The sequence below is a fragment of the Mauremys mutica genome, chromosome 4, assembly GCF_020497125.1.
Source record: "Mauremys mutica isolate MM-2020 ecotype Southern chromosome 4, ASM2049712v1, whole genome shotgun sequence".
Taxonomy (NCBI): Eukaryota; Metazoa; Chordata; order Testudines; family Geoemydidae; genus Mauremys; species Mauremys mutica.
The window spans coordinates 17,462,412-17,474,939 of NC_059075.1; the positions used below are offsets into that span (position 1 = coordinate 17,462,412).

General features: G+C 47.7%; 1 protein-coding gene across 1 annotated transcript in view; it reads left to right on the forward strand.

Moving 5' to 3' along the window:
- The first annotated feature begins 5,703 nt into the window (after positions 1–5,703).
- JAG2 (jagged canonical Notch ligand 2) overlaps positions 5,704–12,528 on the forward strand; it is a 92,919-nt gene continuing 86,094 nt past the window's right edge. The window contains 3 exon segments of the mRNA XM_045015764.1: positions 5,704–5,994; positions 5,997–6,104; positions 6,868–7,191. Of these exon segments, the coding sequence (XP_044871699.1) occupies positions 5,944–5,994; positions 5,997–6,104; positions 6,868–7,191 (483 nt within the window). The 5' untranslated portion in view covers positions 5,704–5,943.

Genomic DNA, 12,528 nt, shown 5'->3' on the forward strand with positions numbered 1-12,528 from the left:
CTCATGCTGGGGTAAGTAGCTGGAGGAGCAGAAGTTGGTGATGAGGGTAACCTAGGCCCACGAAGGAAGCCCCTGTTGTTTCCTCACTGGGATCCAGCAGGGGGAGTAGCAAGTTGGGAGACAGAAGGGGCCGCCTGCTCAACAGGCACCACAGCAGTCCCTGGCCATGTGGAGTAACAACTGTGAGCAAAACACCTGCTGTTGCTTCTCTGCAGCCCAGCCAGATGCATGACAGTCGGGACAGGAGGTGGGATTGGGTGACAATCAGGCTGGGTTGCAGGGGTGTGTATAATGTGAGGTGTGTTACACTTGGCAGCGCTGTGCACCCTTTCACCTTTTGGGTTCTGGGTTCAAATCTAGTCTGGGACCCTAATCACTGCTCCATGTGCCTGCTCAAGCAGCCTGCAGGATCAGGGCTCTGGTCAAAAGTGACTGAAAACTGTTACCATTTGAGAGTAGACCCTGCTGTTATGGCTCACCTAAAACACCCACTGACCCTTAGCATTTTGTGTGAAAACTCCCAGGGCTGTCCGATACCCTTTGTTACATGGATTTTGTGATCTCTGTACAGTTCTCAGGGGACACTAATCTGCATCACAAAAACCACCACTACCATTGGCCATTTCAGGAGAGAAGACAATGAGCAAATAGGACTCACCTGCCTCCCTTTAGAGATGGTCTCTCTGGGCCAGGTCTAACGCACACTGTTTGAGCCATGAGGGAAGCTTCCTCTGATGCTGCTTGTGCTATACTTGTTCTGTGAATAGTGAATGTCAGAGCCCAGGGCTGGTAACATAGCACATTTCTAAGGAACTAAATTCACAAATGAAAAACATTTTCATCAGCACCTCTGTGGCATGTGAACATTACCGTCACCTGCTCCAAAAACTAGCATTATACACACAAATGCCTCCCTGTAGAAGAAGAAAAGTGAAAACCTATGACACTCTGAGAAAATAAAGTTGAAGCAAGTTCATGCTCAATAACTACAGTAAAATACAGTAAAATTAGGAAAATGTGATTCAGGCTGCGATGCAATAGGGAATAGTTAAAACTGTGGAGAAATGCATAACCAGAAAAGACAACAAATTAGGAAGTAGATCATCTCTGTCTGTTCTTTTTGAAGTATGATTATAGTTGAGAGAGATTTTTAAATGGTGTCATATCATTGCACATCTTCTCCCCTATATGTGTCATAGCTATTTATGTGCCAGACTATCTGATCACCTGATAATAGTTACCCATGGGGAACAGAGGCACAGAAAGTAGAAAGATGAAGCAACTTGCCCAAGGCAGTGAGTGACAGAGCAAGGAAGTGAGGCAGGGTCTCCAGAGTCCCAGGACAGTGCTGTAACTACTGCACCCTCTTTCCTCTTTGTGCTATATTTTCTTAGCTTAGTGATAAAAATACATGTATTCTTTTTTCACACGCATACTGGCTTTAGAATGCTGAAGTAGACGTGTGATATCATCATTACAAGTATATACAAATAGAATGGCCTTAGCATTTTGTGCTTGATCTGTTAGCTAACTCTTTTTTTTTTTTTGCTTGCCACTTCAGTATAACCAATTCCTAGCTACCATGCTCTCATCACTAGACAGAGAGCAGTGCTTAGTACCTCTCCCCAGCAGCCACGGAGAAGAGGTTAAAGCTAAATAGCACTTTCCCCTTCCTTTTGGAACCTGGGAAGGGAAAGAGGTGGGAGGATGGGAGTTAGTGAAGGTTTTTGCCTAGCAATGAAATGTAGTAACCGTAAAATATCATGCCAGTACTGACTCTTGTTCCTCCTCCTTGCTGAAAATTACCCTATGCCTCTTTCTAAAGATGGCCATAGGTCTTGAGGAGGAAGATTTGTGCACACACCATAGATGAAAGTGCCAAGGCTATCTTAACCAATAGACAGATGGATGCAGCTATGATGGGGGACATCTACAGGGGTGTGGTGGGGGGAAAGGGTCGGAGAGCATAAATGAATATTCATCTCTTCAGGCTTGAGCTATTTTAATTTAGAGGGGAAAGTAGAAAACCAGGAGTAACTGGCAGATTGAAGGGTGCTTCCTGAAGTCAAGTCAGGGGAGTAATGATAGCTGTGGGGGTGGCTGGGTGGGTCCAGAACAGCAAGGCAATGGGTACCTGTAGCAGACTCTGGTGAGTGGGGAAAGGGGTGGTGGAGGAGAAGCAGGCCAATCGGTGGGTAAGCAGCTAAGCACAGCAGCAAAGGAAGATGGGGAGGGCAGGAGGACTTTGGTGAGTGGCTGGCCAGCTGGCACACATATCGCAGCTGCTGTTGTGTCAGCCTAGGGGAGTAGCTGCAGCTGCGTGCTGGCCATGAATAGTGGAGAAGTGGTACGCTGGCTGGCTGCTGGAGGGAATGAGGAGTCAGGCTGGGTCTCTGCAAGGAAAGGAGGAGGGCTGGCTGGCTCTGTGAGGTTTTCAGCACAGTGGGAGTGCTACAGCCCTTTGATTTCTGAGCTATTTGTTCCCAGTGGTCCACTTTACTGGATCATCAGTAATAAAAGGTTAATGTGAGGAGGAGTGGCAGAAAATGTTAGGGCCTAAAGGTTGAGCCAGTCTTCTATAATGTATCCGTTACACACCAGAACTCTGTGGTCAGAAGAAATCAAACCTGCTATGTTTAGCACCAAAACCTGTGCCCCTGGAGCTAAAGGAGAAATCCTTTCCTGTGCTACTCTTATTGCAGGCTCTTACACTTCCTTGAACCAGCCTCCCGCGGAGGACAGGATCCCACCACTTAGTCCTCTGTTCTATATATTATAGGCTGGACTAGTAGTGTCCCTCTTTTATTAAGGTTGCCCAGCCCTTCCCATGATAAGATCCTGTTTTCAGTTGCTTGTAACTTTGTGAAACTTTAACCATTTTGGATGGTTTCCATGCTGGGTATCTGCTTCAGGCTGAATTATTCTGGAAAATTTCAGCCAAAGTGCTTCAGGTCTACGCTACCGCTTAAGTCTATGTAACTTACGTCACTCAAGGGTGTGAAAAAGACATCCCTCTGCGCAACCTAAGTGCTGTCCACACCAGTGCTACGTCGGTGGGCGATGCTCTCCTGTTAGCATAGAGCATCATCACCAGATGTGCTACAGCAGCAGGGCTGATGTAGCGCTTCTAGTGAAGACTTGCCCTAAGAACGAGGCTAGGGAAAAATACATTGTTTTGCCCATGTTAAAAAAATTCTTGAGACATTTTCTTTGAACAGTGCTCCCAGGCTTTCTGTCAGAGAGGGTGGCCTTTGTGTCAGGGATGTGCTTTTTGCCATCATGAAAATCTGACCAAATTTGGCCAGGTTATAAAACAATGAGTAATCACAGTTCACTAATACTCAGTAGAGACTTCCTTCATACTAGCAGTTAAATCTCCAAAGATTCCATGCTCCATCCCCTCACAGCTGCTAGTGCTGACCAGACTGTGCCTGCACCATTCCCACAGAGCAACTGAGCATGTTGCCTATGGCTACAGTGGTGAAGCCAGATTTTTCTGTAATTGCTGCTCTGAGGTGGGGTGGGTTGGGGTGGGGCAGGGCCAGGCACTGGAGCTTTGAGCAGACAGCCAGTGCTCTCAATGACACCCCTGCTGACACCCAGGTGTTGTGGAGAAGGAAGCCTTCTGATTAGATACAGAAGGGACAAAAGCCAGACTTGGGGCGGGGGGCGCATGGAGGGAAAGGAGCAGATTGGGAAAAGGAGTTGGGGAGTGGAGGGAGAGAAACTGTAGGAGCTGGAGAGGAGAGAGACTGGGACTGGTGGGCAAGGAGATTGGGATGAGAGGCTGGGGTGGAGACTGGGCTTGGGAGCTAGTGGGGGTGGGGAGGCTGGGAGTCAGTGAGGGAAACTGGAAAAAGTGGAAGCCAGTTGGCCTGAGGGGGACATAACACTGAAATCAGAGAAGAAGCTGGGGGAGGGGCATATTGGGCCTGGCTGGACAAAGAGAGGAAGACAAGGAGCCAGGGAGGTTGAGATTGGATGAGGAGCCCAGCAGGGGGAGAACTAGGACTGGGTGGGCAAGGAGACTAGTGACAAGGAATTGGGATGAGAGTAAAGGACCTGGAACTGGGATGAGAATCCTGAGTGGTGGAGGGTGAGATTGGGTAGGCAGGAAGAACAGGACTAGGCTAAGGAGCTAGAAGTAGGAAAGAGACAGGACAGGGACAGAAACAATTTTACAGAGTGGGAGCTGAGGCAGAGAGATTAAGATAAAAAATTGCCACTCATTTTGGGTGCCCAATTTTAGATGCCTAGGCCCTGATATAACATTTGATAACATGCCATATGTTTAAAGCACAATTCCAATTGATTTCAGTTGCAGCTGTGAGTATTCAGCACTTCTGCAAATCAGACCCCAGCATTTCAAGTCAGGCACCCAGGAAATGAGGAACACATAATTAGTGACTACCTGTCAGAAGTATGGTTGAAGTGACTTGCCTGGCATTGCACAGGAAATCTGTGGTGCAGGCAGGGATAGAATCCAGTTCTCCAGGGCAGCATTCAACTGCTTTAACAATGAGACTCTCCTTTCTCTTCCTACAAACCTCTGACTCATTCATTAAACACCTTCCAACGTCTGCAACAGATGAAATAGGGATAATACAGACAACAGTCTCCTCTCCAATACCCTGATTCAGCCCCAGAAAAGGTCTGTAGCATATGCAGAATAAAGCAGGGGGTCCCATGGAAAAAGTGACCCCACAATTAAGGACTGTGTCATAATGCATGTGCGTAAGGGGGCCAAATTAAGGTTGCACAGGCAATTCTACTGCGTCTGCTGTTCTGAGATTTCTCAAGCAGAGTGAAATTAACAACACCCTGCTCAGTTTGGTCGGTACTGTTCAGAACCACGTGGAGGGCAGTAAAAGGGCAAGATTCATGTCAATTTCACTCAGCGGAGGCTGCTGCTTGGGAAAGCTGCGGGCAACAGCAGAAATCGGGACTATTGCCATTCAGAAAGGAGGACGACCACAAAAATGGAGGAGCAGAAATTGGAGTTGCCCCTTTCAGCAGCTAGGAGGCTGGTAGATGGGGGGCAGAGCAGCCAGCCTTCTCCCAGCTGGCAGGAAAGTTGGGAGAAGTAGAGTTGTACCAACGTCTTCCCCCGGCCAGGGGCCCTTGGGTGTTGAGTAAGGCAAGGAAAATCCATTTTCCTTTTCATCAGCCAGAGGGTAATGTCACATGTCTCATTACCCAAGGGCGGATTGAAAGAAAAGGGACCCCTCGAACTCCTTCCAGCCTTCCCCTTGCCAGCAGCAGGTGGGGCCAGGGACGGGAAGAGGACTGGGCTGCTAACCGGTGCATTCGCCCTAGCTGCTGTCTTACCGCTCCCTCCCAGTTTGCTAAAGTTTTCCACCCCCCCGACACACCCGCTGAACGATTGATGGCGCGCCTCTCACAATCCCCAGGGCACGCAGCTGTGACCGCGCCGGAGTGGCTCGGGCACCCCCCGCGCGCAGGTGGCGGCTGCCTGGGCGCGCACGAGCAGTACTGGTGCGCACAGCGCGCACTCCCGATCCCTGCGGCTAGTCGGCATGCGCCCCCGGGCTCTGGCTAGCGCGCACGCCCCCGGGCTGTGCCCATCGCCGGCGCTCCCCTCCGTCTCCCCATGCCCCAGCCCTTTAAGAACAGGAGCAGCGCCGTGTGGCCACACCCGCCTGCTCCTGGGTTGGGCCCGTCCCCCTCATTAATATGAAGGCAGAGGCGCCGGTGACTAATGGGTAATGAAGCTGTCACTCTGGCACCTACTTGTTGGGTGTTCGTGCAGTGCGGGCGCGCAGAGAGCGAGCCGAGCTGCCTGCGAGCCAGCGCTGCTGCTGCGGGAGCGCTCTGGGCGGTCCGCGCTGACAGCCCATGCCCTGCACCTCTCGGGGCGCTGGGGAAAGCTTCCCGGGCAGCGGCGGAGCCTCCGCCGTGTGCATGTAAAGACCTTCGCCGTCGATGCTCCGAGCCGCGGCCGGTCCATGGCTGGTTTCCTCGCCCGTCTCTGATCAAGCACCATTCGGCTCGGAGCAGCAGGCATGCTGGGGTCTAGCAGGCGGCACTGGGCTCCCCTCACAGCAGCACTGAGCCTGGTGCTGCTCCTAACTTTGTGGGTGCAGGTAAGAAGCTTGGCGGTTGCAGAGTGGTGGGGCAATGTCCTGGGGGCTACAGCAGAAAAAGGGATTCGCCTCTCCCACCAAATGGGGTGCGGTGGAGGAGGGGGAATGCATTTAATTTCGTAGGCAGAGGTAACTGTCTTTTTAGCATTGCCCCTTTTGGGGCATGGCTCCTAGACCTAAAACCCTGATCTCATTGTGGGGGTTGCCATGGCTTCTTTCTGTCTCTGTAGCCTTTCAATCAGTCTCCTGTTCATGGCATTAGATCCGTGGGTTTAAACGAGGGGGGGGTGGGAAATCAATATGCTGTGTTGGAAGAACATATACAACTTGCAGCTACGTTTCCTTCACACCCATTTTATTTTAAGCGGTTCTGTATGAAAACGAAGGTTACATTTGCAGAGATCATAATTATTGTTGTATTTCAGGAGTTGGGTGTTCACTTCTGTATACGTCTCCTCTTCATACCTTTATCAATAATTTATTCAGCCTTGAGGGATTTAAAAATGTGTCTGTATCCCTTGCAGTGGAATATTTATGTACAGTACTTTTGCAGCGCAGTTACCTAGTGCAGCTTTTTGTATTGCTGCAGTAACAGCTATACAGTTCTAGTTGTATTATTTTATAGTAAATAGAATTTTAATAGCAAAACGCTTTACTGAAAGGCTTGGGAGGAAACCTTGTATTGGCTGTTTGCAAACTTCCATGCACTTTCCCAAGACGCTATAGTAATGAGGTTGACTCCCCTTTTGATTTTTATTTTTAGGTGTCCCAATCCACGGGCTATTTCGAGCTGCAGCTTAACTCGGTGAAGAATGTAAACGGAGAATTGTTGAATGGGGAATGTTGTGATGGCATGAAAAGTCCCCAGAACCTGAACTGTACCCGGGATGAATGTGATACTTATGTGAAAGTTTGTTTAAAGGAATATCAGGCCAAGATCACTCCCATTGGACCTTGCAACTACGGATCCGGATCTACCCCAGTTCTCGGTGGAAATACTTTTTATTTGAACAGCAACAAATATTCTCATCAGGGCAAAAATCATGACGCGGGCAGGATTGTTATACCTTTTCAGTTTGCATGGCCGGTAGGTTGACTCTCATCCCTTTTTCTATCACATTTTAATTTCCTCAACGCAAAATCATTTTTCTGTGTGCATTGAATAGGCTGGAAGGAATAAACTAGGAAATAGTTTTCTCCTGCTGGTTGCAAATGGATGACTGAATAGTTACGACCTCCCTGTGTTCGTTGCTCCACTTTCTAATTTGAGTAGCCTTTTTCCTTCAACCCTGCGCTGCAATCCCTCTAGTAGACTACTGAAGGGAGTGTGTGCTCCTTGCTTGTGGAGGTTAGAGGAGGTATGGAAGATGGTTACCAGGTTTAATATTAACGCTTGCTGTTTGCATGTACATTTGCACAGCTGTGGTTTCCCCTTTTCACCAGCAACAATTTCATTTGTCTTGCAGATCGGGATCTCTAGGGCTAGGGGAGCTGTATTAACTCCCTTGTTTGATAGGGAGGCATTCGAGAAACGCTTGCAACAGGCTGCGAGTCTAGTGACTCGGAGTATTTGTGGCAGTAGTAGATATAAAGCACAGGCTGCAGTGTAATAAATTTAAACACAATAAAAACTAATCCCAGAAGTATCTCCATAAGGGCGTTTCAGTCCTGCAGGAGCAGCTGGGGAATCAGTTGCGTGACAGCTCCTGCTTTTCGCAGATTCCAGGTGTGAGCACTAAGCCATGCAAAACGCATTTGCCTCTGCATGGAAGGAGACACGTTGTTTTGGCTCCCGGTCCTGCAGCTTTGCACAGACTTGGAGCCTCCCCTGTTTGTGGCGCAAGGTGCTGCCTGCTTGCAGTTCAACGGGGCATGCAGTGAGGGGAGCCTCCCGGCAGGGGGCGCGTGCACCACGGTGAGCCTAGGGCGCGGGGAGGCGAGGCGAGGCGGCAGCCGCTGCCCTGGCCCCAGGCGATGGGGAGTGAGTGGGAGAGCGCGTGCGGCGGCTCGCGAAGGGCGCGAGCTGCTCAGCTTCTGGAACCAGACCGGCCCCGGGGGCGGGAGGAAGTGGCTGGCGGGCGGCCGTTGGAGCAGCGGTGGGCGGGGCCGAGGCTGGGAGGGGAAGCCGCTGCCCTGGTAGGCGCGTGAGCTCCGCTGTGGGGTACGCGGCGCCGAGACGCCAGGAGGAACCGTCCCCCGCGGGCGGGGGTCCCCGTCGCCCGGGCCTGAGGCAGCCTGAGGCAGGGCGGTGGGTTTGGGCCGGTCACGCCCCGCCCCCTCGGCCTCAGGGCTCCTGGTGGCGCCCTGCCCGGGGGGGGGGGGCTGAGAGTGACGCTGAGGGGGGCGCGAAATCCAAGGCGGCCCGTGTGACTGGCACCTCCCGGGCGCGGGGGAGGGGTCGGGGTCGGTGTCACGTGGCGCAGAGCGGGGTGAGCTCGGGAGAGGCCGCGCGCAGGGAGCCGGCTCCAGCCTTCCCGCCCCGCGCCAGGCAGGTGTGGCCCCGCAGGCACCGCTCTGCCCCTGCCAAGGGCCGCGCTGCAGGGGGCGGTCGGGCGGCGGGTTGGCTCGTGGCAGAGGCGTGGGGACTCGTCGTGGCAGCGGGCCCTAGTGAGGGTAGGAGCCCAGCATTGGAGGACGAACCCCGGCTATGGCAGTTCTAGGGCCGAGCACGTTGTTGGTACTGAGCAAGAAATGGCTGGATCCGTGCTTGCCTTGGGCTGTGCAAAGCTTGTAAGATCTTCCTCTTCTGGAAATCAGTGTTAAATGATGAAGCTAAGACTGGTCATGCTAAAGAAATCCCACAACATTTAAATCCTCAGTACTACTGGAGACTCCTCCTGCGAACAGTTCCCACTAATGGGGGAGCTGGTCAGCTTTAAACAGGCTTTTCTTAGTACAGAAGGGAGAGGGGATGCTTCAGATTAGAAAGATACTTTAACTTTTCGCTGTTTAAATCCACGTGAAGAACTTCGGAATGGATACAAGCTCTTACATGTTGATCTCTGTGTACAAAGTGGCTTAGCTTCTAATGGCCACTGCAACTCTTAACTCTTTCCTAGTCTTCTATTGAATTATAAGGCTCCCTGCTGATGGAGTATGGTGAATACTATATAAATGATACTTGGGATGACTGAACAGCTAGCTGAAATGTGATAAAGGATTAAACAAAGATGTTTTGTCTTTAAAAGTCAGCGGTAAAATAAAGGTGTGGTGAAATTATAAACTTGACTTTGAGTAAGCTAAGTGAGCAACATTAGCATCTGAAAACGTTTTATACTTGGTGAGCTAAGTTACCTCTACTTCCTCATGCACATCATTTTATTGTGCCAGTTTCTAGTACTGGTTCTCGAAACTGGCAGAGGATTGGGTAGTCTTCATAATACAGGTTCCTGAGCTCAACTCTCTAATGTTTGCTGTCAGAATAAGCACATTCCTATCTTGCAGCTACCATCTACTATGTTTCTGTATCCTGAAGAAGTCCTAAACTTTAACAGGCCTTTCTACTTCAGGCAAATTTAGTACAGTACTTCAGCACCCAAGTAATATCTGTCAACCATCAAATCCTTTACACCACTACCCACACCACTTTATGGAAGCACTGAAGCTGAAACACTTGGTGTTTCATTTCCAGTGTGTCTGTGCAGCTGTTGCAAAGCAACCTGTAATTTATTTAAACAGTGCAACCAGTCACAAAATGCAGTTTGGTGGGTGGCTTGCATTTTGAGTTTGGAAGAAATAAAGTCCTCTCCCTGCCCACCCTTCACTCTAAAAATAACTGTAGACTAGCTGTACTACAACTTTAAAAACTACCCAAGCTGTTTTATATGCTGCATTTAAACTGGTATGTTGTAGCCTCATCACGAGTGTCAAGCTTTAAGAGGAAGATCTTGGGAATGCCAGACTTCTGTGATAAATTATACAATAGGACCTGTGGTGAACAAGAGTAAATTGAAAGACTTCCCAGTTCATGTAAGACTTCTTATTTTAACATAAATGCTAGAAACAATTGCATTTTTGGAGCTGAATTGTGTTCATTGGTAAATAGTCCAAGAAGTTGACTTTAATGACTCAAACATCAAACTCTTAAAACTGCCATTTTCAAAACAGGTCACTTTGTGTAAACTCTTCATATTGGCATACCTCTCAGTTGCTGTACTCTTGTCATGAGGCTAGTTTTATGCACATCAGTGTGCACATAAGCACACCAGTAATGAGTAATGTCACTTACTGATCAAGTTGGAGGAGATGCCACTAAAGAGGGCAAGAAAGCATATCCTTAACTTACATAAAATGTATTTGGTTTGGCATCTACTGTCAGCAAGGGACTTGAAGTCTAAAACTTCTTGTGTAAGCCAGGGGAAAAAAATCTTTGTGGATAAAATATCACCTAATGAAACAAAAATTGGTATATGCGGACTTCTTACTGGCCAGCATATTACTGGCCGCTAATTGAAGGCTTGGTTGCCTACTTAAGGAGACTGTGTTTTTAACTTATTGATTAGGACAAATTGAACACTGAGGAAAACTTGTCTCCAGTATTCTTTCCTCTGTGTAATCTCTTAATATCACAAATTAACAATGGCTGTAAATGAAATGTTTATAACTGTTAATAGAAACACCCTTTTCAGCTGTTAAGATGCTTTATTACAATAAAACATTCTACTTTTCAATTAGATTAGCATATTTCATGTCTCTTTTTAGAAAGAGACAGTCTTCTTTAGAGTGGTCTGAGGTATGACAAATCTGTTCTATAAAGCTGAACACCTGAGTTCAGTGATACCTACAAGGTGATATGAAGTGTCAACTGTTGCTCATTCCCTGTTTCCTGTTAGGTTTTTTTAATTAAAACTTTGTAGCTTGATCTGTTTTCAAGAGAAGGTTGGGATATCGCCAAAAAGTTTCTAAAATTGCTACCTTGAAATATGTCTTTTGCAGAAATTTGGCAGTGGGAGAAGTTGAACAGCTAGAACAATACAGCTGTCGTCTTCACCCACCCATCTCAACTCTCCCCTCCCTCCTCTAAAATTTGAGAAGCTTAACATGTAAAAGAGATTATCAATAAACAAATTTTACTTCATTAAAATAAATGTATTTCTCAAGTTAAGAGAACTACATAAAATGTTATAACAACTATTAAAGATTCATAAATATAAACTGCATAGACGGCAATATTGCTTCTAAACCACTGTCCTCTTATTTTGTGTTCTAAGTATAGAATTTTCAACATCTGACTAAAATACTACTGAAAACTAACTTCATTGCAAGGCATGTTGACAGACAAAACTGTTCAGTATTGAATGCAATTGGGATGCTTCTGTATGCAGAAGTTCAGCTCTACTGGATTTTTATATTTAAAAGCTCACATTCCACAAACTTTTAAAGTGGTAGGTTCTTTGCCCAATGCATTGCATTAACTTACATTACTAGGAACTGTCTGCATCAAGAGATCATGAGAAACGTCACATTTATAGTTGAGTTTAATGTCTTGCTTCAGAACAGGCTCTTCCTAAATTGATGGATTGATTCTGGAATAAGTTTGTCATGGCAACTGGTAAGTGACATGTAAGAAATAAGTGATAAGGTAGCTTTCAGACTTTCTGAAATAGCCCTAACTAAAGAGATACTATCAAACATCTTGAAGATGCAGGAATATAATTGGTCCTGCATTTCCACTAAATGCATAGGCTTCCGTTAATTTTAAAAATTGGTTCTGTACCTTGATTAGGAGAGAAACATTGAAAGGTGTATTATATATGAAGGGGGCTATCCCAGCACAGCCTGTTTAACTGGTGGGGTGTTGACTAATGGTTAGAGCAAAATATTGGGAGTTGGGTCACTTAATACTGACTCTCCATCACATCGGTAAGGCTTAGTGTTTGTAAGGTGCTCCTAAGAATCTTAGTTGGAAGATACTGAGTATTTTGATAATGATTATGTGTATCTAATTATCCAAGGCTTTGCCAACTCAAGAAGAGGGTCTGTTTTCTCTCTGCCTTCCCTCCCCCTACCTGTTAGGGGCTTACTTGTGTCTGCTCTGTAAGAGGTCTGCTCCTCTGAGAGTCAAGCTGTATCTGTAAGGTCTCTGCCAAGAAGATGGGCATGTATGCCAATGTTTTGCCAATATCTTGTAGGCTATTGTGCAAAAAAAAAAAAGTGCTACACCTTAACACACTAGATCACATTTTGACCTATCAGAGGGCTAACATATCCTAGAATGTTGACCAGGGCTTCTCCACCTGCGGGTTGCAACGAAACGGTGTTGGGATTGCTACCACCATTCCTCTGTCCTCCTTTCATGAAATAGTACTTCAGCCCCTATGGTAGCAGAGAACCTAGAAAGTGTGAACCAGTGTAAACCGCTGCAGTGATTCCTGGCTGAAACAGCCCTACAAGGTGTGAACTGTTGCATTCAAGGCTCCATTGC